This window comes from Rhincodon typus, chromosome 6, assembly GCF_021869965.1.
Source record: "Rhincodon typus isolate 14 chromosome 6, sRhiTyp1.1, whole genome shotgun sequence".
Classification (NCBI taxonomy): Eukaryota; Metazoa; Chordata; class Chondrichthyes; order Orectolobiformes; family Rhincodontidae; genus Rhincodon; species Rhincodon typus.
In genome coordinates this window covers 19,394,581-19,422,235 of record NC_063337.1, presented here as the reverse complement: position 1 = coordinate 19,422,235, position 27,655 = coordinate 19,394,581, and the positions used below count along the sequence as shown (strand labels likewise).

General features: G+C 42.4%; 1 protein-coding gene across 5 annotated transcripts in view; it reads left to right on the top strand.

Annotated features, from left to right (window-relative positions):
* The window catches only part of LOC109932827 (CRACD-like protein), a 129,558-nt gene that overhangs the window by 1,485 nt on the left and 100,418 nt on the right, over window positions 1-27,655 (top strand). For 4 of the 5 annotated variants that reach the window (XM_048598195.1, XM_048598194.1, XM_048598192.1 and 1 more), the window contains exon 1: window positions 25,027-25,296. The exons of the other annotated variant lie outside the window; for it this stretch is intronic. In XM_048598195.1, the coding sequence (XP_048454152.1) occupies window positions 25,259-25,296 (38 nt within the window). In that variant the 5' untranslated portion in view covers window positions 25,027-25,258. Of the gene's footprint in view, window positions 1-25,026; window positions 25,297-27,655 lie in introns of those variants that run through there. 5 annotated transcript variants of the gene reach the window in all.

Below are 27,655 nucleotides of genomic sequence, written 5' to 3'. Positions count from 1 at the left end.
GGAGTTTTTTTTTTAATGTGAAGGGTAATGATCCTGAATTTAACAAAGGCATAACAACACAAATAACAACCACTTGTATGTGTGCAATGTTTTGAATAGCTTGTAAATGAACCAAGGTGCTTTACAGGGGCATTGTAAACATCGAGTTTGTTACTGAACCACACAGGAACATATAGGTCAAGTGATCTGGAGCTTGGCATGGAGTTAGATTGCATTGAATCTCATCGGCCACCTATTCCACGCTGTCCACCTCCCCCAGTTTATAATTCTTACCAGTTAGTGTCATCTGCGCAATCAAAACCCATGGCCTCAGAGTCTTAGCCTCTGGATTACTTGTCCAGTCACTTACCATTGTGCATCATCTCCCAATAAAATCAGAGATAATAATGCAAAAAAAACTCCCAAAATTCCTCAGGGATCCTACAAGTCTCTCACTGTAGTTTCAGTGGGAGATCAATAGAAAGAAGAGCTGAAATGGCTTGCTTGTCGGATCTGCATCTACCTTTTACACAGAAATTGTGTTGTGGGGTGGAGCCATGCAGCTCCATTTCTCAGCTTGAACCTCTTCTTTCGATGAAGAGTGTAGGAGAAAGGTGTGAATTATGGTATGGTTGAACAAGTGGGAGAATGTGACTTTCCATTAAACATATCCACAGGGATTAACCAAATATTAGTTGATACAGCAACAGCTCTAAGGTCAGTGAGAGAGAAATACAGTTGGGTGCTATTGGTGCACAAGACCAAACTTATTACTTTTAAGACCTGGGTCAGAAATGTCTGTTTGGAAAAATAGATATTCTCACAATAGAAGTTTGATGCAGGAAATTCAGGTACAAAGTAAGCAATTTATGTAAGTAGAAAATTATGGTACTCTTCACACCCAATAAGCTTATTGATTACTTAAAAACTTTACCAGCATCAGGTCTGTAGTTATCCTATTCTAGACTATGCTGGTATTGTAAAATATTTTTGTAGTGAATCAGCAGGCAATTTTTCGCTCGTCCCAATTGTCTTCCCATTGAAGTTTACAGAGTAGTTAAGACACTTTTGGAGACTCATTATCTATTCTCACTGTCAGTTTTATATTTTTGAAATTAAAAATCCTGACAGTATTTTTCAGGTAAAAGAAACAGCAAAACTGGCATGACAGTGTTATACACTATGAATGACAGGTCACCATTTGCTACAATGTCATTTCACACTTGAGTGTAGATCAATTTCACAACCTATATATTTGGCTATATTTTGCAGTCAGCAGGAAACAAACAGCCCATGCATGAATCACAGAAAGCTAACATCCCAGTTCGGCAGGTAACAGGGAAGACAAATGGAATGTTGGCCTTTTTACAAAGGGAATGACAATAAGATATAGGAGCAGAATCAGGCCATTTTAGCCCATTCAGTCTGTGAATGGAGTATAAAGGGTTTTGCTAAAAATATTCAAGGCAATAGTCAGGCCACAGCTGGTGTGTTGTGAACAGTTCTGGGCCTCTTATCTAAGGAAAGATATACTAGCATTGGACACAGGACAGATAAGGTTCACTCAGCTTCTACCAAGAAGAGACAAACTGTCTTATGGAGAAAAATTGAGTAAGTTGGGCTTGTACTCATTGGAGTTTGGAGGAGTGAGAGGCAATAACATGCAAGATTCTTGGGGGACTTGACAGGATAGATGTAGAAAGGTTGTTTCTCCTTGTGGGAGACCCTTAGAATAAGGAATCACAGAATTAAGACGTAAATGAGGAGGAACTTCTTCTCCGAGGGCAGAGAATCTGTGGAATTCTTTACTGCAGAGGCTGTCAAGGTTGTGTCATTGGGAATATTCAAGGCTGAGTAAGGGAATCAAGGGTTTATGGGGATGAGCAGGAAAATGGATTTGGGGATTATCAATCAGCCATATTCTCACTAATGGTAGAGTAGACGCAATGGGCTGTATAGTCTACCTTTGTTGCTATGTTTTATGGTTTCACATATAATTACGTATACATTTGACTTTCTTTTGCCTTTCGTGCAGATATATGGTAATAAGAAATGAAGAAGGATGTGACATCTGTGTTCAGTAGCCCTGATTTTACAGTATGAACAATGGTGAGGTTATCAGTGCTCATCGTTCTAAGGGAGTAAACTGAACACCAGTCTCAGATGTCTGAACTGATACTATTAAATAGGAAATAACAAATTTGCTGACTGAGATGCCCTGTTCCTCCAGATCCTAGTTGAGAAATTGGAACTGTAAACATTCAACAGCTTGATGTGTTTGTATTTACCTACTGAATACCCACTAAACATGTCAGAAAAGTTGGATGTCCATTCAAGTATAAATAAATTTTTTGAAACTTTGGGAATATTTAATTAATGCTAGATAAACTCTAACACTGAAAACTTAATTTCACAAGTGCAGTATCACATTCCCTCAGATTTTAATTGTTTGTAATTTATTTAATATGATCTTTCCACTTTATATTTCTCTTTCTTTTATCTCAATCTTATCTTTCCTTGCTTCTCTTTGTTACAGGTTCTGTACAAAGTTGAAGGCTGACATTTACTATTGTAAGCTGTGCATGCATGGTTAGAAATTCTCCAGCCTGACAAGTTGAGGAGATCTGGCATTATCTGTCCTGTTTGATTTTGTTCTCTCCCCTTTTTACCCTTGCACAACTCGGATATACTTCAGAGGCAGTAACTCCTGTCCCTCCACAAGGTCATTTTCATCTGGTCATTAACAACATTATAACCAAGCTATGGGATTTCCTTTTGTTAATTATAATAAAAAACATCAATGTATTGCAGAAGGCGATGGCCTAGTGGTATTATTGCTGGCCTGTTAATCCAAAGACCCAGATAATGTTCTGGGAACCTGGGTTTGAATCCTGCCGCTGCAGATGGTAGAATTTGAATTCCATTTTTAAAAAATCTGGAAGTAAGAGTCGAGTGATGACCAAGAATCCATTGCCGATTGTTGGAAAAACCCATCTGGTTCACTAATGTTCTTCATGGAAGGAAACTGCCATCCTTGCCTGGTCTTGCCTTCATGTGACTTCAGACCCACAGCAATGTGGTTGACTCTTAACAGCCCTCTGGGCAATTAGGGATGGGCAATAAATGCTGCCTGGCCAGCGATGCCCTCATCCCATGAATGAATACAAAAAAGTTTTCAGTAGAAACCACAATCAAAGAAACCCTTTATGCTTGAGATGTTGCATAATAACCCAAAGAGACTTTTCTCCCATAATAAATCCATTTTGTTCCACATTGACAGCTAGAAGGATTATTTTTTGAGTGAGATTTGAAAGGAGGCTCTCTGAACTTGGCCAAATCTATTTGCCCATTGACATTTCAAGCAGGAAATGAACAAGAAATCGTCTGATACAAATGTGAAAAAAATGATATTTAAAGTTTATTTTCTGCTTTGCCCCATGAAAAATAAAAACAAACTTTCAAGGAAAAGATTGAGTTGAAATCCGGTCAAGTCAATGTATGATACCAGATGAGTGGTTATGTACAATGTATCAGCACAGCAGGCCATAGACTAGCCAGAGGGGGGAATTGTGTGGACATTAAGTAATGAGAGAGGGAGACAGCAGCCAGTGCTTATTTGTGTCTGTGTTTCTCAGGCCTTATTATAATTTTATCAAGTTCAGTATTTTTCATAACCATGCGACATGTTTTATTCCAGGAGTTTATACATAAATATTTAATAGGCATTAAAAGATGGAGCACAGAAATAGTTACCTTTCTGATTAATTTAGCCAAAAGACATCTGTTCAAAATAGAATAGTCCAGATTTTGCTTTTGTAACACATTGTGTAACAGCATGTGCTGAATCAAGCTCATTAGATTTCCACGTGCATGTTTAGCTTTTTACATTTTTTTTTTGGAGTGACAAGTTGCTGGAAGTGTAAAAGGATAACTGAGAGACCAGACCAAGAAATTATACATGTTCTCAAGTAAGCATATTAAAGGGTTGTGAAGTTAACAGCATAATGGACTGAGAATGAAAGTGTACGTTCAAATGGACAGATTCAATCAGGTCTAGAAAGAGAAATAAGGAGTTTGAATGAAAGTTTGGACAGAAAGAGATAGAAAGCAAACTTTTTTCAACTAAATTTAATGTTTTAAAATCATCAAAACCAATTACTGACTGAAGAAGATTGCAGACTTTTAATAGTTTACTTTCTATGCTGGAGACATTGATTGGCAGTACTGAACAGTTATCAGATTGTTAAATGGGTACAAAAACGGAAGTTGCTGGAAAAGCTCAGCAGGTCTGGCAATATCTGTGAAGAAAAAAATCAGAGTTAACGTTTCAGGTCCGGTGACCCTCAGAACTGGGGAGGAAGTTCTGAGGAAGGGTCACTGGACCTGAAACGTTAACTCTGATTTTTTTTCTACAGATACTGCCATTCCTGCTGAGATTTTTCAGCAACTTCCGTTTTTGTTTCTGATTTACAGCATCCACGGTTCTTTCGGTTTTTGCTAAATGGGTGCTTATGTTTCTTCTAACAAGAGATAACTTTCTGTGTCAAATTTGACTCTTGCCTACCTTGCATGTTCAGTAGCATTGTAACATTAGATATATGTCAATGCGGAGGCAGACAGCGAGATGTTTCTGTAGCTAACAGTGGAGAAGCACAACTTAGTTGGCAACTTTGAGAGCTTGCCATTCGGTTGTGCAACTGGCCTTTGTCTGAAGTTGCTGCCTCATTAACACCAAAATAAGTGTGAACACTAGCCTTGGTTTTTTTAGTTCAGTATCCAGTACTAATCCAGATGATCCCATGTGTGATTGAGGCTAACTAAATTAGTCCAATCTAGATCATTTAGGATTAGTAGATTTGGTCTGGCTACTTCTGTTTGTTCATGGGATGTAGGTATCACGGGCTAGGCCAGCATTCATTGCCCAGAGGACACTTAAGAGTCAACCACATTGTTGTGGGTCTGGAGTCACATATAGGCCAAAGCAGGGTAAGGATGGTGGTTTTCTTTCCATAAAGGGCATTAGTGAACCAGTTGGATTTTTACAGCAAGAAACAATGCTTACGTGATTGCTATTAAGTCACCTTTTTACTGCTGAATTCAAATTTCACCATTTTCCCGTGTTAGGAATAAACAAGTTTTTTTTCTGAAAGGCAGGTGGTGACTAGTGGAGTACCTCTGGGATCAGTGCCAGTATCCCCGCTATTCACAAGATATGTTGGTGATTTGGATGAGGAAATGAAATATAATATCTTCAAATTTGTCGATAACAGAAAGGTGGAAGGGTGGGTGAGCTGTGAGGAGGATGCAGAGATGTTCGTGTGTTTTGGACGAGCTGGGTGACTGGGCAGATGCATGGCATGTGCAATTTAATATGGATAAATGTGAAGTTATCTCCTTTGGTAGCAAAAACTGAAAGGTAAAAATGATCTGAATGGCTTTAAATTGAGAGAAGGGAATATACAAGAAGGGTAATACCCGAAACATTGACTTCTCCTTTTCTCCAGATGCTGTCTGACTTGCTGTGTTCTTCCAGCCTCCTGTTTGTCTACAATGTACAAGGAGGCCTGGGTGTCCACATCGAACAGTCACTGAAGGTAAACATGTAGGTGCAGCAGGCAGTAAAGTAGGCAAATGGTATGTGGTCTTCATTGTGAGAGGGTTGGAATACCGGATGTGGGATGTCTTGCTGCAATTGTACAGGGCCTTAGTGAGACCACTCCTAGAATATTGTATGCAGTTTTGGTATCCTTATCTGAGGAGGAATGTTCTTGCTATAGAGGGAGTGCAGCGAAGAGTTATCAAATTGATTTCTGGAATGTCAGGAAGTTTGAGAAGAGATTGAAATGCTTAGGATTATATTCAATGAAGTTCAGAAGAATGGAGGGGGTGAGTGGGGTTGCGGTCTCATAGAAACCTATAAAATTCTAACCAGGTAGATGCAGGAAGGATGTTCCTGATGGTGGGGGAGTCCAGAACCAGGGGTCACCGTCTAAGGATATGGAGTAAAACATTTAGGACTGAGATCGGGGAAACTTTCTTCACCCATAGGGTGGTGAGCCTGTGGAACTTGCTACCACAGAAAGTATGATTTCAAGAGGGAGTTGGATATATTGCTTAAGGATCAAAGATTGTGGGGGAGAAAATGGGAGGAGGCTATTGAGTTGGATGATCTTAATGATTGGTGGAGCAGGCTCAAAGGGTTGAATGGCTTACTGGTGCTCTCTATGTTTCTATGATTCAAACCCATATCCCGAGAAAATTAGCTTGGGGTCTTGGATTGCTAGTCGAGTGACATTAGCACTACACCATTGCCTCCTCTAATTATATAAATGACACAATTTAAGAGACATAGTCCTGACATCACTGTGAATGGTGTTAGAATCTGATCAACATACAATAGGATGAAGGTCTCTCAGCTCTAATAGCTGTTATGTGTGCTATGAGTTTTGGTAGTCTCTATCAGTCTCCAGTGCATGTAAAAAATCTTACAATTCCAGCATTAATTAGATTTAATAGGCAGTCTTGCTCAAAGAGGCATGAAGTCATTGGTGAATTATAGAAATCCTTCTCACAAGACAAATTAATTATGTATTGCACAATTCTCCATTGTGTTCTTGTTTGTACAGCACATATTTTGTGTAACAAAATTGTTTATAAATGAAATGTTAAATGAATTATGAAAGCAATGGCAGAGACCGTACCCTATTAATATGTAATCTCTACACTCTCTCTGTCTGTGACAAATGTATTGGGAGGAACCCTGAGACCAGCCATCAATGATGAGACATATTTGAGTTTGATGCAATTGTGCCTGAGGGTTTATGTCCAAAGTGACATAGGACACTTGTGGCATCATGGTAGTGTCCTATCTCTGTACCAGGAGGCCCGTGTTCAAGTCCCACTTGTTACGGAGGTGGTCATTAACATCTCTGAACAGTTAATTAGAAAATATTTATGTTCAAAAAGACAGCTGTTCTCGTGCTAGGCTGCTGGTAGAAACCTGTTGACGCAAGACAGCCACAATGTCAAGACTGCACTCCTGGAAAGGAGACCTGTAATTAAAAAAACTCTGCACTTTTAAAACTAGATATGGATCCTGTACACAGCTGCCTTTATAAGTGCTTGCACAGGCTCCTTTTGTAAGGCCCAAGGTGCTCCTCCATCAGTCTTTGGATGTCTGACACTGGAGCTGAACAGATGGCCCTTGAATCCAGCGTTGCCCTCAGACAAATGTGGAAATAGGTTTTCTCCTCAGCATCCAATTTACATGGGTTTTCTGGTATTTGCGCTGACCAACAGTGTTGTGAAAGACCCGATCTCAGAACCAGACAGAAAATTGTTGAGTAGTTTCCTTTCTATACTCCTGACATCTACTGACTGGCCTGTTGATCCTTATCAGTGTCTGAGGGGCAAGTGGCAAATATTGCAAGCTAGTAATTGGCTGAAACTAGTCATGGAACCAGAAGCCACCTTCAGAAGAGGACATGTGTATTTTTTTTCTGAAATAAATCTCTTCACTGTCAACCTGTTTACATCGCCAGGTAATATGATCTTTGGTTTCATCCAAACAAACTCAGGACAAAGTCATATGTAGAAGAAAAAAGTATGTTTAACTAAAGAGAAAGTTTGCTTGAGGTCAGCAAGGCCACAACCTTGGCCTGTCTCATCCAGACTACTTCCAGTTTCCTTTATGTATCCAACTTCCCTTTTCCCCTCCCATCTACAGCTCCCAGCATCTCAGCCCATTGTGCTCCTGACATGGGTTTGTACAGTTGGAATTCAATTAAACAGCCATTTGATTGTTATCATTTTGATTTATATGTATTGCGTAGTTTGAAGAAATTCTCTGCATCACATCAGGAACAGCTTAGTAAGAAATGTATTGACAAGACTAATTCCTTTACCCAGAGGTAGTCAGTATGTCAACTCAGTAATCCCATTACATCAGAGCTGTATAAAAGTGTGTCTGTTGTACTTGAAACAACCATTTTGCTTTTAACATGTAAAAGGTTATCAACTAATCCTGATGCTCATTCATCCTGGGAACTAACCCTTAACTTAAATCAGCGAGGAAATTAAATAATAATAATTCTGACATTTGAACTATTTTTCCTTCAAGTTTGTTCACACTTACATTGAATCTCGAAATAGAATGCTAGGGGCAATCTCAGTTATACATGGGCAACACTTGTTGTAACATACACAACAACAGCTACGCAATCTTGGTTTTAACCCTTTAAAACTAGGGGCAAATTTTCCAAACTGTTTGCGAGGGTGAGCGCATTAGGTCATGAATACTACGTTGCCTCCAGCAGCAAGATAACTCACCCAATCTCCCACCAATCAGCACATTTAAAGCAGACCGGTGAATTAGGGTGACTACAGGGGGAAGTGATGGCCTAGTGGTATTGCTAATGGTAATCTACAGGCCCAGGTAATCTTCTGGGGACACAGGTTCAAATCCCATCAAGGCAATGGTGGAATTTGAAATCGATTTTTTTAAAAAAAATCTGGAATTGAAAGAGAAACAATAATCGCAAAGATCTGGATTCTGATGAAGGGTCTAGGCCCGAAACGTCAGCCTTCCTGCTCCTATGATGCTGCTTGGCCTGTTGTGTTCATCCAGCTCTACACCTTGTTATCTCAGATTCTCCAGCATCTGCAGTTCCTACTATCTCCAATCGCAAAGATCCATCTGGGTCAGTAATGCCGTTTAGATAAGGAAACTGCTGTCCTTATCTGGTCTAGCCAAAATGTGACTCCAGATTCACAGCTACGCGGTTGACTCTTACCTGCCTCTGAAATGGCCTAATGCCATTTAGGGATAGGAATGAAACCAAATAGCCTGACATTGACTGCCAGAGGAAGTGGTGGAGGCTGGTACAATTAGAACATTTAAAAGGCATCTGGACAGATATATGATTAAGAAGGGTTTAGAGAGATATGGCCCAAATGCTGGCAAACTAGATTAATTTAGGATGCCTGGTCAGCATGGACGAGTTGGACCGAAGGGTCTGTTTCCATGCTGTACAGCTCTATGACTCTCTATGACCTAGGTACCTGAAATGACAGCAGCAAATACAAACCTGTCGACCCTACAAAGTCCTCCTTCCTACCATCCGTAAATTGGGAGGGCTGTCTCTCAGACTAGTCAAGCAGCAGCCTGGCATATCATAATCACAGAATTATAGCTTACAATGTCCCAGATACCACCATCACCATCCCTGGATATGTCCTGTCCCAGTGGTAGGGCACATCCAGCAGAGGTGGTAGCACAGTGGTTTGCAGTCAGGAAGGACTTATCCTGTGAAGTCTTACGGCATCAGGCCATGTATTGAGGGTAGCAAGGATGCTGAATGGACCCTGGGTGGGGGATTTCAGTGTCCACTACCAAGAGTGGCTCAGCAGCAGCACTACTGATCGAGCTGGTCGAGTCCTAAAGGACATAGCTTCTAGAGTTGGTAGGTAGTGTTAGAATTAACAAGAGGAAAAAATGTACTTAACCTCATCATTACTAATCTGCTTACCACAGATGCATCTGCCCATGATGGTATTGCTTAGAGTGATCGTCAGCACAGTCCTGATCGAGATAAAGTCCCATCTTCACATTGAGAATACTGTACATCGTGTTGTGTGACACTATCACTGTGGTAACTAAGACAGACTTCAAATAGATAACAACTCAAGACTGGGCATTCATGAGGTGTTATGGGACATCAGCAGCAGAATTGTACACCAGCACAACCTGTAACCTCATGGCCCGTCACTCATCCATTACCATCAAGCCAGGGGATCAACCCTGGTTCTGTGGAGAGTGCAGGAGGGCATGCCAGGGGCAGCACTAGGCCTAACTCAAAGTGAGGTGTCAGTCCAATATAGTTACAAACTAATTCAGAGATAGCAGGAACTGTAGATGCTGGAGAATCTGAGACAAGGTGTAGAGCTGGATGAACACAGCAGGCCAAGCAGCATCAGAGGAGCAGGAAGGCTGACGTTTTGGGCCTAGACCCTTCTTCAGAAATAGCAGTCCATGTTCAAATGCAGCAAGATCTGGACAATATCCAGACTTGAGCTGACAAGTGGCAAGTGACATTTGCACTACACAAGTGTCAGGTAAAGACTATCTCCAACAAGAGACAACCTTAAACATCACCACTTGACATTCAATGGTGTTGCCATCACTGAATCACCCGCTATCAACATCCTGGGGGCTTACCATTGGTCAGAAATTGAACTGGACCAGTCCTAAAAGTTGTCGTCTTCTTTGGCAGTCCCTCAGGATTGAGGAGAATTGCTTTCACTCTGGGATAGTAGGTTCTCTGGCTGAATAGACTATTCCTGGAGCAGCTGCTGCTGAGGTAGATGGGTGAAACACTGTAGATACTGCACACTTCCTGCACTCAGCTTCCACAAGTTCCAACCTGTGATGCTCAAAGTGGCTGGGACCTTGGCAAATGCCTCTTCTCCTGTTGGTGCATTCTGGGGCTAGCAATTCCCATGAGTCAGGGGGCATGCTGTATTTGGTTAGGGAGGCTTTCAGGTGTCATTGTAGCATTTTCTGTGCTCTCCTAGCACCATTATGGAGCTCGGAGTAGAGCTTTTGTTTCAGGTTTCTTGTATCGGGCATGCAGACAATGTGTGCACCCATCTCAGCAGGTCATATGTGGCCAATGCCCCAATATTGGGTATAATGACCTGGGAGAGGGCACTCACTTTGGTAACACTTATCCTGGCAGTGGATTTGCAGGATTTTGCAAAGGTCGGCTTGGTGATAACAAAAGATCGGTGCTGGGTCCACTGCTTTTTGTCATATATATAAATGATTTGGATGTGAACATAGGAGGTATGTTAGTAAGTTTGCAGATAACACCAAAATAGGAGGTGCAGTGGACAGCAAAAAAAAAATTACTTGAGTACAATGGGTCCATGATCAGATGGGCAAATGGGCCAAGAATGGCAGATGGAGTATAAGTTAGATAAATGTAAGGTGTTGTTGCATTTTGGTAAGGCAAACCAGGGCAGGACTTAAACAGTTAATGCTAGATCCTGGGGAGTGTTGCCAAACAAAGAGACCTAGTGGTGCAGGTGCATAGTTCCTTGAAAGTGGAGTCGCAAGTAGACAGGGTGGTGAAGAATGCATTTGGTATGCTTGCCTTCGTTGGCCAGTGCATCAAATACAGTAGTGGGATGCCATATTGCAGCTGTACAGGACATTGGTGAGGCCACTTTTAGAATACTGCACTCAATTCTAATCTCCCTGCTATAGGAAAGATGTTGTTAAACTTGAAAGGGTTCAGAAAAGATTTACAAGGATGTTGCCAGGGTTGGAGGGTTTGAGCTATAGAGAGAGGCTGAATAGGCTGGGGTTATTTTCTCTGGAGCATTGGAAGTTGAGGGGTGACCTTATTAGAGGCTTTTAAAATCATGAGGGGCATGGATTAGGTGAATAGCCAAATTCTTTTTCCTAGGTTGGGGAGTAAAAAAACCAGAAGGCATATGTTTAAGGTGAGAGGGGAAAGACTTAAAAAAAGATCTGAGGGGTAACTTTCTTTCGTGCAGAGGCTGGTGTGTGTATGGAACAAGCTGCCAGTGGAAGTGATGGAGGCTGGTACAATTTCAACATTTTAAAAGGCATTGGAATGTGTTTATGAATAGGAAAGTTTTAGAGGGATATGGGCCAAACACTAGCAAATGGGACTAGATCAGTTTAGGATATCTGGTTGGCATGGATGATTTGGACTGAAGGGTTTCCATGCTGTATGGCTCAATGATTCTAAATCCTGGAATTTCCTCCCTAACAGCATTGTGGGTCTACCTACATCAAATTGACTGTAGCAGTTCAAGAAGACAACTTGGGATGGACAATAAATGGAGGCCCAGCCAAGAAGTCTCACATTCTTTGAATACATTTTTAAAAAAGAATCAGCCTATCATAGGCTTCAGTATTGGTGACGTGGTTCATTAGAAGCTGCTGACCAATCACAGGCTAGTAGCCTGCAGGTCCCAAAAGTTGCCATGTGAGGCATACTTCTCATTGGATCCCGTGATGAGATGGCAATGAATATCTTTTCCCTTTTCTCATGGGAAGGGGAATGTCAGAGGGGTTGGCTTTCAGAGCATACCCTTTGGCCTCCATCTGGGCTTCAGATTGGTCCGAAAATATGGCAATTAGACCTCCTTCCCAACTTGGCACACGGGCCACTGTGGTTTCCCAGTTGGATAACTAGCCATCTCTCTCACCCTTGGGGAGGCAAGTGATGAGGGAGGTGCCAAATTGAGGCCCTTAGTGGCCATTAATTGACCACTTAAGGGCTTTAATTACTGATGAGTTGAGACAACTGTCCATGGAGCTTCTCACCCAGCACTTAATTCCAGAGATGGCAAGAAAGAGTAAGTTTTTCTCTAGTGCCAAGTCTCTCCAATATTGTCCCTTCTCACCACCTTCCAAGTGGGGAAAATTATCCCCCAAGTCTTGTAGGGAATTTGGGAGGAGCTAGACCTTAAATACACAGATTAAGACCACAGGATCATGGGGAAGGGGAGTAGGCCATTCAGCCCCTCGAGCTTCTCTGCCATTCAATAGGATCGTGGCTGATCCAGCATTCCTCACGTCCACTTTCCTGTTTTTTTTTTTCCATAACTGTTGACCTATCTACTCAGTCTTAAATATACACAAGGATTCTCTCCTACAGCTCTCTGTGGCAAGGAGTTCTGAAGACTCTCAACCCTCTGAAAGCAAAAATTCGTCCTCATCTTGGTCTTAAATTGACGCCACTTTATTCTGAGAGCATGCCCTCTGCTCCTAGACTCTCCCATGGAGTGAGCAGCCTCTCAGAATTTACCCTGTCAAGCCCCTTAAGAATACTATATGTTTCAATGAGATCACCTCTCATTCTTCTAAACTCCAGTGGGTAGAATCCCAACCTGTTTAGCTTTGCTCATCCTCAATGGGGGTCATTCTAGTGAACCTTCTCAACTGCCTCCAATGAAATGATATTTTTCCTTAAATAAGGGGACTAAAGTTGCTTACAGCACCCCAGATTTGGTCTCACCAGCACCTTGTACAGTTTCAGTAAGACTTCCCTGTTCTTATACTCCAACCCCTTGAAGTAAAGGCCAACATTCCATTTGCCTTCCTGATTACCTGCTGCACCTGTGTGCTAACTTTCTGCATTCCCTGTACAAGTTCCCACAAGTCCTTCTGTGTTGCAGCTTTCTGCGGTTTTTCTCCATTTAAATACTATCCTGTTCTTTTGTACTCCCTTCCAAATGAACAACTTTGCATTTTCTCACATGATACTCCACTTACCAACGTTTTGCTCACTCATTTAACCTATCAATATCTCTCTGTAAAATGTTTGTATTCCTCTCACAATCTACCCTTCCATCTATGTTAACGGTGTCTGCAAATTTGGCTACAGTAAATTCAATTCCTTCTTCCAAGTTACTAAAATATATTGTAAACAGTTGTGGTTCCAACCGTGATCCCTGTACATTATTACAAAAATATTCCCGTATCTTGTTTTGATGGGGACTGGAGATAGTCAGAGCACAGACACGACCCTGGAGCGCTAGAAGAAAGATATTTTTGTTCTCGACTAAGCATGATAAAAGTGCACATTTTATCCTGCCCACAATAAACCTTTGCTAGGGGGCATTCACTGGAGTGCAGCCTCATTAATTACAAACATACACGGAGGCAGTGGAAGCCTTGACATTGGGAGCCCTATGAATGTGGACATTTGCTAGGCACCATGTTGCTTTGAGGCTTCTTTAATAGTCACAGTCAAATAGAGAAAGGGCTGGATGATTGAGCTAAATGTCTGCTATGTCACTTAGAGGATTGCCACACTGAACAAGCTGATTTAAGGTAAAACATTACTTTTTAACATCCGGTCTTCCAGTGTTTCATTCCTTTCTTGTGGACAAAGGTCATTAATTAGTTATGAAATATTTTCTCATACATCACCCCAGAGAGAGCCATTCTGAGCATCATTTTAAAACAAAAAGAAACCAGATCTCCCCAAAGAAACAGATCAATTATTGCAGCAATTGATTAAACTTACTTGACTAAAATGGTGCCCACCTGCTTGCCTTCTTTCAAAAAACATCCAGCATAAACCGCAGAATGCTTTGTGTCTGACACAGCCACCAAAGTTGACACCATTTCTTCTCAAATGAGCAGTTGTCTTCTTGTCTATAGATCAATGCAGGAACTGTGGTTGAAAGCTCTCGTTCAGAGATTGTAGAATTGTTGACTGATGGACTGACCAATTACAAGATTGTTTCAGTGCAATCAGATTTTTAAATAAGTCAATTGTAACATGGGATACAAGACAATAAATTGTGTTGTACAATGTAAAAATAAATTATTGGTATTCTGCTCCTTGGCTTTCCCTTCATTTTTTTTGTTTTGCTTTCGTATGTGCATGTATTCTATATGTAGAATTTTTACTGGGCAATATTATTTAAATCAAGCCTGTTGAATCTCCCAATGCGTTCTCCTTGTTAGTCTCCCTTGATACGCCAGTTGCTCTGGCAGTGTTGGTTAGAGGTCACCTGTCCAAATTCTTTTCTGCATCTGATCTCATGAAGTCACCTTCTTGAATTGACCCAACCTGTAGAATAAGGAGCTGCTTTTCAGCATTAACTAATACAATTCTGCCTGCTCCCTTGAAGCAAACACCAGGGATTCATTCAAGGGGAAGCTAGATGGCTACATGGGGGAGGATGGATTGCTGATGGAATTGGATGAAGGAAGGTGGGTGGAACATAAACACTGACATAGACTAGTTTGGCTACATGACCTGCTTCTGAACTGCAGGATGGGATTTAATACCTTTCATAAGAACACAAGAAATAGGAGCTTCGAGCCTGCTCTGTCGTTCAATTAGATCATGACCAATCTTTTTGTGGACTCAGCTCCACTTACCCATCTGCTACCCAAAACCCTTAATTCCTTTATTGCTCAAAAAACCCTTAATTCCTTTATTGCTCAAAAATCTACCTATCTTCACCTTAAGAACATTCAACAAGGTAGCCTCAGGTGCTTCACTGGTCAGGGAATTCCACAGATTCACAACCCTTTGGGTGATGAAGTTCTTCCTTAACTCAGTCCTAAACCTGCTCCACCTTATTTTGAATCTATGCCCCTGGTTCTACTTTCACTCACCGGTGGAAACAACCTCCTGCTTCTATCTTAGCTATTCCCTTCATAATTTTATATGTTTCTATAAGATCCCTCCCCATTCTTCTAAATTCCAATGAGTATAGCCCCGGTCTACACAATATGTCTTATAAGCCAGCCCTCTCAACTCCGGAATCAAGCTAGTGAACCTCCTCTGCACCCCCTCAAGTGCCAGTCTCAAGTAAGGAGACCAAAACTCTACACAGTACTCTAGGTGTGGCCTCATCAGCACCTTATACAGTTTAGAAACAGGGAGGTTATGCTACAACTCGATTCCTCTGGCAGTGAAGGACAATATTCAATTTGCCTCCTTAATTACCCACTGCACCTGCAAACTGACTTCTTGTGATTCATGCACAAGGACACCCAGGTCGTTCTGCACAGCAGCATGCTGCAATTTTCCACCATTTCTTTCCCTGTGGCAATTTTGGTGGTGAATGGGGACCACAGTGCCTTCCCTTGCTGTTCTGTACCAACCACTGCCCTGACTCAATCCAAACCATAAAGACCCGTGGTTAGACAGCTGAGCCTGAGCTGATTTACCCTCTCCAGCAGACAGCAGGCACTCGTTATGTGAGAAATAAGCCTGAAAAGCAAAGTCTGGCATGTTCATTCAGGAATGGGCAGTGGCTCCTCATCATCAGATGTATAATTGAGGGAGCTAACATTGGAAATTGAAGGGGTGTGGATGTAGGGAGAGCACAAATCCCTACTCCCTACTCACCACCAAGAAACACAGCCCCAACTCCACATGACACTTTCACTTGGTACGGTTACATGTTGGTTAGATTGAGTAGAGGCATCCACCTTTCTGGCCCAAGTTTTTTTTCCAAGTCTAACTCTTTCAACTCCAACCCCACAGGCTACTTGTTCCATACATACATCCAATTATCCTCAACTAACATATAACCATTACCTGTTCCCTTGTTCCATGACCTCTGGTATCCCTGATTAATAATACTGCTATCTGTGCCTCAGCTCATGGCGATCCTAGGCCTGGGGAAGAGGTGGGGGAGTATTTGGGTGGGTATATAGTACCATCAGCAGCCTCTGCCATCCCATTGGCACTGTCTGCTATGTGTATTCTTCTGCTCTAATCTGGCAGCTCCTGACAGGTAGGATCCAATTAGACAGTTAACAGGTGGGTCCTTCTTGTTTAATCTGTGATTGGACGTGGGCACTGTAGAGATTGTAATGAGGTCAGCCAGGCGGCCTCATAGAATGTGAATTCCATGATTGGGGCTGTTAACCTGGTCCAATCAGGCTGCTCTGGCTGACAGACATTAGTAGGAGTATCAGATGTTCTCTTCTTTCATTCACATGGAATAAACTTCCTGACAAAGTGGTGGATGTGAGTATGATTACAACATCTAAAAGACACGTGGATAGGTACATGAATAGGAAAGATTTAAAGGGATATGAGCCAGGAGCAGGCAGGTGGGACTAGTTTATTTTGGGATTATGTTTAGTATGGACTGAAGGGTCTGTTTCTGTGCTGTATGACTCTGAGATAGCTGGTTGTAAATAAAGGATGACTTGATGACAGGATACCAGCCTTCTGGGAGTTATTTTGGACACTGCTAGCAAGCAAGACATTTGTTGCCTATTTCTGACTCCCCTAGAGCTGAGTGACTTGCTCAGCCATTTTAGAGGATAATTAAGAGTCAACCATACTTCTGTGGGTCTGAAGTCGCATATAGGCCAGATCAGGTAAGGAAGGCAGATTTCCTTCCCTGAAGGATAATAGCAATCACTTTATAGTTCAGATTTTATTAACTCGACTCAAATTCCACAAGCTGCTGTGGTGGGATTTGGACCCAGAGGATTAATCTGAGTCTGTGGATTACTGGCTGCCTGTGTCATTGCAATTTTGCCACTACCTCCCCACCTTTTCTCTCTATTGGAAAGAGGCAATACCAGCTCCTAACCAGATGTTGCTAGGCAACCCATTCACCACTGGATCAATTCTGGCCTTTAAGTGGGCAATTAATTTCCACTTCCATTGGCCTGTCTGATCCCAGCCACCCTCCGAGGCCTGCCACCTTATCTCAAACACTGACCCAAATCCTGATCCAACACTGCATGCCTGGGACAACTGGTATTCCCTTTGGAGAGCTGTTCTCACATGTTTCAGCTGGAGTGGCAAGGGTGGACTGGGGAAACCAGCATCTCATGTATTTCAATGCATTTTGTCTACGCTCAGTACTCATGTGAAGAAACACTCAATTCCAGTGAGTATCAAGAGCAGTGGTACTTTCTGTTCATAACCCAGGCTGCGACATAAATATATATGTGTGTGCATTGTACTCTTTATTTTTGGTTGCAATGCCCCACAGGTAGGACAAAGCGACTCAGAAATATGTGTTCATCCGAAGCACTTTAAAAATAGCTATAAAGGGGTTTATCCCAGCCTGTAGTGACAAATCTGTTGAATTGTTATTTCTTTAAAACACACTGTATGACAGACACAAAAAGGACTTCACGCAGTGTTTCTGCATGGCGATCATTAATGAGGCATTCTGAAGGAAGCAGCAGTGCCCAATTTATGAGTGCAGGAATTTATTAAAACAAAACACACCTCGAGGAGCTGTGACCATCACTGCTGCACAGCCTAATGGTGCCCCCTTTAAATCTCTCCTGGCTAAAATGGGACGTCTGGTAACAGAGAGCCGGTGGGAGGGCTCACTCACAGGCAATGAGGAATGGGAGGATGCAATCAGAGGCAGTTGGGAGAAAAGGCTGCTGAGACATTGACAGGTAATTTGCATAGTTAGTATTAGCTTGCTCATTTTGAATACACAGCAAGAACAAAAGCAACGAGTATCAGACTCTGGGTTACACTGAGCACAATGCACGTGTGAGTGGGATCATTTTTAATTGCATCAGGCTTTTCTAGAAAACATAAGCAGGAGACAGGTCATAATCACATTGCAGATTAGTACTCCATAAGCATGGGAGTTCGTTAAAAGCACCATGCCTCTAAACATCCACCTTACATTTTAAACTTTAGCTGCTCAGTTGTTTTGAACGAGTGGAGTTTGATTAGTATGGTACTTTTCACATTGTGAAAGCCTGGTGTGTAAACGCCCAAGATTAAAAACAATTCGCTTGTAGTTTACACTTTTTGCTGGATGTCAAATTGGTACTGACCATACACTTCAGCTACACTGCAAATGACTTCAAACTCAGAGCAGCACGAAACGTGTTCCTGATGGGTATATTTATAATGCTGTTTTAAAACAGGCCTGGGGAGTGCGAGGGGAAAAAAAGGTGAGAATTCTCATACTGCCAAATTGATACCTGACTTGCTTCCACCAAAGATTTGGCAGTTTAAGTGGTCTGTTGAAATTGAGGATGTTAATTTTAATCAGTTGGCTATTCGATGCTCATGCTGAGATTGTCCTGACCTGCTGGGTTGACATAATCTACACCGTGAATAACTGTAAAGCTAAAAAGCTGGGAAACCAGACAGGCCTGGCGATTCCTTTTTACTTGTTTTTTTTTCACGAGGGGATTCAAATTTCTGTATTGAAATCACGTGCAATGTTCTATTCAGTAACGAGGGTTACTTAATGCATTTGATGGGAGGAACATTAGTTACCTGCTGTGAACTATTGTATAGATTTTGTGTGTGTGTGTTATTTGCATATTTATCAGGATTTTGGGTTTTGTTGGTTTGCCACAAGATTTTTTTTTCTCTGGTCATCCTCTGTGGAAAGAAAACCTATTCTGACTAGGTAAAGTTGTCAGATTTTAGCATTTGGGCTCTTTAAAGTAGCTGAAAGGGTTTTGATATTGTCATATTGCTAAGAATCAAATGGGTTAGTTCAAAGAAAAGGAGAAAGGGAAAATGCTGTGTGGGGGATGGGTGCTGCTTTAAAAGCTTTTATGTATTTGTCAAGGAAATTGTTCACACATGATATGATTTTTTTTCGATCAGCCAAGCATTTTTTGTTTGTTTTCAGTCCATAATGTTTGGAAGCAAGAAAGATGAAGGTGAAAAGTTTAATTCTTCTGAAAATCATTGATATGTTGATTTTGTCCTCCTGTGAAACAGTCAAATGATAGTTTATTGGGTGCCAGATGGACCTTTTAAGTGTGACTTTATTCCTGCCTCACCAATTTCACCTTAATCTGAAAGACTATAATTCTCACCATAACTGCAGTGATGGCATTCTTGCAAAACTCAGTTTTGTGATGCTGTCAAAATAATTTCTTTCCTAGGCCTTTCAATCATCTCATTGTGTTACCAAGCCACTCAATATATCTGCAATCCCAGTTTTCAGTAACAGACTATCCTCGGAGAGTCAGATGTGCAGCACGGAAACAGATCCTTTGGTCCAACTCGTCCAGGCCGACCAGATATTCTGAATTAATCTATTCCCAATAGCTCAAGCCCTCCAACCCTGACGACATTCTTGTAAATCTTTTCTGAATTCTTTCAAGTTTCACAATGTCCTCCCTATAGCAGGGAGACCAGAGTTGAATGCATTATTCCAATAATGGCCTAACCAATGACCCATACAGCTGCAACATGACCTCCCTTATACTCAATGCATTGACCAATAAAGTCTAGCCTCTCAAACACCTTTTTCACTGTCCTGCTTACCTGCACCCTTCGGTCTTTTTGTTCAGCAACTCTCCCTGGGACCTTACCATTAAGTGTATAAGTCCTGCCCTGATTTGCCTTTCCAAAATGCAGCACCTCATTATCTAAATTAAATTCCATCTGCCAGTCCTTGACCCATTTGCCAATCTGATCAAGGTCCCGTTGTCCACTGAGAATTTTCTGCACTGTCCACTGCACCATTGATTTTTGGTATCTTCTGCAAACTTACTAACCATACCTCCTATATTCACCTCCAAATCACTTGTATAAATGACAAAAAGCAGTGGACCCAGCACTGATCCTTGTGGCACAAACCGCTGGTCACAGACCTCTAGTCCAAGAAACAACCCTCCTCTACCACCCTGTGTATCCTATCTTTTGAGCCAATTTTGTATCCAAATGGCTAGATCTCCCTGTATTCCATGTGATCTAACCTTGCCAACCAGTCTACCATGAGCGCTTTACTGGTTGTGAAAATGTTGGGAGCCTCATTCGCTTTCATCATTGATTCATATAGAACAGGGTTATTTTCTTGCTTCTTGACAGTGATCTGGCTAATTACTCTGGGAGGAACTTCTTCACCCAATTGTGGCTGTGTTTGTTGTTGCTTAGAACCTGTGAAAAAGATGCAACAATAAGAAGACAATGTCACTGCTCTTTTTTTAATCCTCAAGAAAGGACTAATCCTCCTCCAAAAGAGACATCTGTGTTTTTCAGGAAAAGTTTCTCTGAATCCAAAAGTATAAGAAGTTCCACAGTTTCAGATTCTAGTGAATGCAATTTTAATAATTAGGAATCACTGTAGAAGGTCTGAATCTCTTTTCTGCTATAGCAAAGTATCACACACATATGGCCCCTTCCTCTGATTCTTGTACTTTTGAAATTTTGATGGAGGATAGTCTGAGGATTCCTGCTCTCAATTCTGGTGTAGTGTTTGTAAGGATCGATGTGTCACTGCAGTATCCAATTTAAAACAAGCTTCTCTTCCATGTACTTTAATCTCCGCACACTAAAATTTATCCTGCAGATCTGTACAGTCAAGGAAGTCGAAAGCTTGCTGTGAACCAAGAATAATTCATGCTGCCCTACAGCCGAAACTCCTGCAGATTGCTGTGATCTATTTGATTTTCAGTGCTGCTGCTGCAGCTTTCTCCTGGTCTCTTGCTTTGCGCTTGGGATTCTCTCTAAAGCTGGCCAAGTTGGAGACCCACCAGTAGAGTTCCTTTGTGCCTTGTTTGACATTTTGGTAATAACATATTCTGAATCTGCATTTTCAGAATGACATTGATATAGGGGTCTAAGTGTTTAAAGTATTCTTCAACGCTGTGTAAAGTGAGTGGGAAAGATCGTAAGAAGGCCTGTTGTGTGCGAGGACGCTGTCTACATTCTCAGGGGTGAGGGTGAGAACTTTAGCAGAACTTCTGAGGGAACAGCTGATCATTGATTTGCCCCACTATTCGCTATTGGTATGTTGTTACACATCACATCTCATGTTCTCTGTTACTGGTGTTACTCTTCCTTATCCAAAGGCACGCCTCCCTGAAGTGGAGTTGTGTAATATGAATCATGTATACATTCTGTATCTTGACTGTATTGCGGGTAGCTCCCACTTCACCTGGTTAATTCAGACAACTAAACCTCTGTTGGAATCCTGTTGTGTACTTGAAAGGCTCCTGGTTCTACCGTGGTTTCAACTGTATCAGTACTGATTTGGTGATGTTACATGCATGGATGTCATCAGCCAGGTCTGCAGGGTTTACTTGTTGCACACTAACCTGTCAAATTCCTCACTTAGAACAATGAGAAGATTGTGTAGTGTTTGAGAGAGCATTGACAGTTCCTGTGTTAGGTTGTACATCGATAGAGTGGTATCTTTTAGAATCATTATGGCACTGAATGGTATCTTTTACACGCAGTATAGTACAGGAGGAGGCCTTTGATTCCATTTTTTTTTCAGTTTTGGTGATCCAATGGCCTCAAGTAGACAGTTAATCATGTGCTGCACATCAGTAGCTTCTACTGCAAAGGTATCGGCTGTGTCCTGATGACTGAGGTCAATGGGGAATGGGATGACCTCCTCTTCTCCACCGCCCCACCCCCACCCCCCGTAGGGTGTTGGTCATCTGCTGAAGAGATGTGAGCTGACCCAGTGCGATGTTGCTGATCTTTGTGCTGAAACAGAGATTCAGTGGTATAACAACTTGGAGCCCTACTGATGTTGCCAATCATGTGGATGGTATTGCTCTAGTTCAGAGGCAGCACACTTCCACCTTCTTCAGGGTACCAACATGTACCACAAATGGATAAAACAGAAGATCATGCCTCTTTGCTCGAAATTGCAAAGGTTTGTGACATACTGCCTGGAGACATAAGGCTTCCTCCTGCCCTGCTTCTTGACTGGTCTGTGAAAGTGACACTTGACCAGATGACCCTTTGCACCTGGTGTGGCCTCTTCAATGCAGCCTACATCTCCACTTGCCACCAGAGAACCTCTGAGGCTGGAAAACTGAGAAGAGGAAGTGCAAACTGCCCTGGTCAAGTGAGACACCAAACCATCCTCAATGTGTTCCATTTGAGAGCCACATTTTTTTATCTCACATCTGTTGGATATTGGCCATTCAATAGGAAGTTTCCTAGATTGATTGATTGCTGGAATGACTGAGTTTAATGAGGGTAAGTTGGACAAGATGGGCTTCTTTTCACTGGTGGTTAGAAGAATGAGAGCTGATTTGATTTAAGTAAATCAGATCCCGAATGGTCTTGCCAAGGTGAATGCGAGAAGCACATTTACTTTTGTATGGGAAAGTTTCTGAGGCAGAGGCAGACAGATTCTTGTTAGGCAAAGGGATCATGAGTTATTGGGGGAAGGTCGGAATGTGGAATTCTGAACACCAGATCTGCTGTGATTTTTATTGGATGGTGGAACAGGCTTGAAGGGGTTGAATGGCCTAAGTCTGCTCCTAATTCATACGTATGCATGTACCCCACTAAACAATGCTCTTGGCACCAATCCTATTGTGCTTTGCAGATGGCTCAGAGTCTGGAAAGTCCATCTAGCATTATGATTAAAATGCACTGGGATAGGACAGGTATCATTGAACTTTGACCTGTTTTTTTAAATTGAAAAAAAACTTTGCCTGTAACAGGCACCTGAACACAGAGTGAACCAGTTGAAGTGGTGAAAGGTGAAGGTTTCTCAATCTCCTCTTGTCTCCCCCTTCTTCCAACACGTCACCCCAGTTCCAGTGAAAACAATGAATACGTAACAGCCTTTATATCTGTACTGACTTGGGGACTTTGAACACAGCTGCTAATAAAGGCTGTTAAAATAATAATCCCAGCAAATCGAAAGTGTGCATTAGGTGTATTATACTGTTGTATTTCACCTTTTGTAAAGCCTATTTTTGGATGAATGCATCTAGTATCTGGTTACACATCTCCTTTTGTAAGAGACAAATTATGAGAACAAAAGGAACACACAAGTCTTGGCTTGAATTTCAAGTGAATACAATGAAAGAACTCTCAAATCTTCCAGTGATCTTTTACATATCTCTTGCCTGTTAGCATAAACCTTTGATTTTTACAGTCCTTCAATTATTTGGAGGGAGTGAAGGATTGTAAATATTGTTGTTCTTTTCAATTGCCTTGAGCAGTGTTAAATGTTTTTCACTTTCTCAAAATGAAATGTTAAACCAGTAATATGGGGATGGTGGTGTTGTGGTAATGTCACTGAGTACTAATACTCAGGACGTGGGTTCAAATCTTATGTCAGCTGGTGGAGTTTGAATTCACTGACTAAAATCCAGAGTTGAAAACCAGTCAATACAGTTGGCGTGAAACTATCAACAATTGTAAAATCCATCAGGTTTGTGGAAGGAAATTGGCCGTGGACTGCCTACATGTAACTCCCAACATCTGAAATGACCTAGGAAGGCACTCAGCCCTAGGGATAGGTAACCAATGCTGGATTTGTCAGTGATGCCCATATCCCATTTAAAAAAAAACTAGTCTGCTCGCAGGGTGAATGCAAGAGATCCATTGCTCTGCATGTAGGAGAATTGGGAGAACTGGGCCCAGCAGCATTTAAGATGGTTGATTGAGACTCCCTCTGAACAAATTAGTTGCTGTGTTTTCTATCTTAGGGAACAACTTCTGAAGCATAGGTGTCACTAAGCTGCAAAGCATGCTGAGGTTATAGAATGTGCTATCTGAATACAATTCTTTTTATTTTAAGGAATGTATGTAGTGAATCATAGAATCCCTCCAGTGAGGAAGCAAGCCCTTCAGCCCATCAAGTCTGCACAGACCCCTCAAAGAGCATCCTACTCACATTCATCCCCCTACCTTGTGTCTGTAACCGTGCATTTCCCATGGCTGACCCACCTAGCCTACACATCCCTGGACACTACGGGCAATTTAGTGTAGCCAATCCACCTGCACATCTTTGGACTGTGGGAGGAAACCCATGCAGACGCAAGGAGAACGTGTAAACTCCACACAGACAGTCGCCAGAGGGTGGAATTGAACCCAGGTCCCTGGCGCTGTCTGGCTCAGTGGCTAGCACTGCTGCCTATGTGCTACCCCAAAAAAAAAATGCCAAGATGTTGTTTGTGCATTTGGTGCCGGTGAGCCCACACTCCTGCACCGCTTGGTGAACAACGACAGCACACTGTCACTGGTGCTACCTCGTGATGACATTGGGAATAATCACAACCTTTCCTTTTTTGCTCTCAGCTAACCTCTGTCAGCCAAACAGGAGTAGCACGTACTCTGAACTGTGTACCCTGTCCTTGCTATCCTCTCCTCTAACAGAGTAACTACTTCAAGAAGGTGGTATGAATAGTACATTTAATAAAGGTTAAAACTGCTAAGTATAAACTTCCGAGTATTTGTGGGGCAACTTTGCAAATTTGAAACCCTATTTTCTCGCAGGGTAGAAATATACCACGAAAGCGGAGCTTGTTTAAAATCTGTTTTCGGTCAATGTGCTCAAGGATACAGACAGCGCTGCCCTTAGGATGAGAGGGGGGAGGGGAGACACTTTGCTAACAATACTATTTCATAACGAACAGGAAATTGAAACTCTCAAAGTCTGTGTCATTTAAAAATTAAACCCAAACAAATGGAATCAGTGGAAAATAAGTGTTGCTGGTTGGTGCAAAGTGATTTAATCAACAAGTGATTGGGTATGTAAAAGACCTGTTCAACATCAAATTCATTCCAGGTTAAAATGAAGCCTGAAAGTGGGAGTGTCACTTGGAGGGAGCGGCAGAGCTGGTGCTGCAAAACTCATCTTTGAGCCGGTGCAAAGACACAGGATCCTTTTAAAGGGACGAGTAACCTAAGCTGGCTAATTACTAAAGGCATGCAGGAGTCTATGCATTCGCAAGCCCTTGCGGAAACACGTTACTGTGACTGTACCAGTTTATTGTGTGTAGCTTGCGAGAGCCTGTGTCAGAGACTGAGAGGGTGCAGAGCATAACATGGCTAGATTCTACCAATGTCTGCGAGGCGACTCAAGGTAAGTGGAATCTGACTAGTATAAAATACTCGAACCTGAGCGTGTTAGCAGTATTTCAGCCGGAGGAACTTTCCTGATAGTTTGTACAAAATGTGGGGCGGGGGGAAGCGTAAGAGCGAAGAGTGATTTCTGCAGTATCATCAGAACGATAGTCCAGCAGCGGAGCCGCACAATAAACTAATTTGACTGATAAGCACATGACGTTAAAATTCAAATACATTTCTTCCAAAAGTCCTTTTTTGATTTTGTTGTAAAACATTGCTGAGTGACACCTTCCCCGAGAGGAGAGAATTGAGAATGGCTGTGTATTCTAGTTGTGAACTCAATTTGCAAAACTAAAATCAGTGCTGTCTGTGTAAAGAGGAGCTGACAAAAGCTATAAAGCATGGCTTATTAATGCCATTGCCAGAAGCTAACTGCGTTTGAATTATGCTGACTGAACAAGACATGGTAACTCTTGCTCTGCAATCACAACATTCTTTCCCATGCTTCCGCAAAGGTGAATTCAATCCTGAGCAAAGGTGACTTTTTTTAAACTGCTGTTTCAGATTATTTTTCTGTTCTGTTTTGATTGATGGGCAAATTTAACTGTGTGCATGCTGAATAATAAACCCAAACTCCATGAAAACTGTTGGCAGCTTTCTGGCTAAGGTGGACCAAGGAAGGAATATCTCTCTCTGTCCTTTATAGGAGCCTTGTGAAAATAGAAAGATCCATGGCTTGCAAGCTGCTTTTCAGTTTGGGGGAGTATTTCAAACATTGGAATGAGATTAACAGAACCACTCAGTGGGTGGATGGGTCTATGCCTCATGTGAGTCATCCTGATTTATTGAAAATATTTAGCTAAACAACCTCAGATGCTATGGACCATATGTCCCTGGGCCTTTGGAGAGGAGGCACAATTTCTGATGGGCCAATGCTGGCACAGAAAGCTGTGCCCTTGTTGGATGAGGATATTGCGAAGGTTTGCTGGCTTTTTGGAGGAAGACATGGGTTTTTTTTTGAGGTGGGAGGGATTTAAGATTACTGAGAAGACTTATAACTTGAGGGCTTTTGGATTTTTCCAGGTCTGCATGTAAGCCACACAGCTTCAGAATCTTGCCAGGCAGTCAGTTCCAGCTGCAGATGGCAGCCATCTTGAACACTGTGTTGGCAGGGCAGGTAAACCAGCCTGGCTTTGGCATAGGTAATACTGAAATGGGGGAAAAGGGTGACAAATTACTCGGTGTCATGATGTGGCCAGGATGGCATCTGGATCACTGACACTTGCATGGGCAGACACTGAGTGAATCAACAGGCCATGGATCGTGTTTGCTCAGGTTTCTGCTCCTTCAGGAACCAAAGAGGAAGAGAGCTGTGGCTGGCCATAAGCACCCAGCCTCAGGGGCATGGGAAGTCTGGGGATGTAAAAGGAGGGGAAAGACTGAGAGGGTAATGCAGCCAAACTCTTGCACGGAGAAGACGTTAGCCACCAGAGAGGGCTTGCAGACCGAGTTCCGATATCAGCTGCCAAGCCACCTCCGCAGATGTGCAGCATTCCTGAGAACCATAGGAAGTGGTGGTCATCCAGGTCTGATGGCACTGAGGGTGAATGTCTGCACTTTGATGCTGATCTAACGATCTTCTGGAGGGGAGTATTTACGGAATCTCCCAGTGGGGCAGCTCATCGCCGCCTCAGGATGGTCACCCTCCCAAGAGTCAGGCTGATCAAGGCATTCAGGTCAAGTGGCCATGCACTGAAGCTGCAGGGAGTGATTTTAAGTGCCTACCTTTATGGTTATTGAGGCTTCCACAGACCAGGCGGCAGCCTCAATTAACAAGAAGGGACAGCCCTCAGTCAATTACAAGAAAACACTACAATCCAGTGTGTGCACCATTCCTAGGTAGCAGCCACAACACTTCTCAACTAAGACTGTCCTAGGTGTCAGGCCATTTTTCAGGCCCCACAGACCTTGCTGGATGGATACTGTATGGTAGGCCTATCTACTGAAGACATGGTTTATTGAAGGCTGTGAGGGGCCTCTGTGCTGATGCACAGGAGAAGTACAACACTTACCAGGAGGTAAAGTAAGTGACGGTTGTGTTTCCAAAGATGTGGTTTAGCTGCCTAGAGTACAGTGGCCCTAGCAAGGCACTCCTATGTTATTGTGGAGCACTGTGCCTGAGATAACAGCTACTCTAGAGAGGAGGACGTGAGGAGCTGGAGGAGAATGATGGTGAGTGGGTTCAGAATCCTAAGCCTCCCAAGGACCACAGTCCAGCTGCCCTGCTGTGGATGCTTGGGATTCCCATACTGAGGCATGTGATTGTGGTGAGTGGTCTATACAGTACATTACAGCTTCAGTTCTCTGCTGCCTCC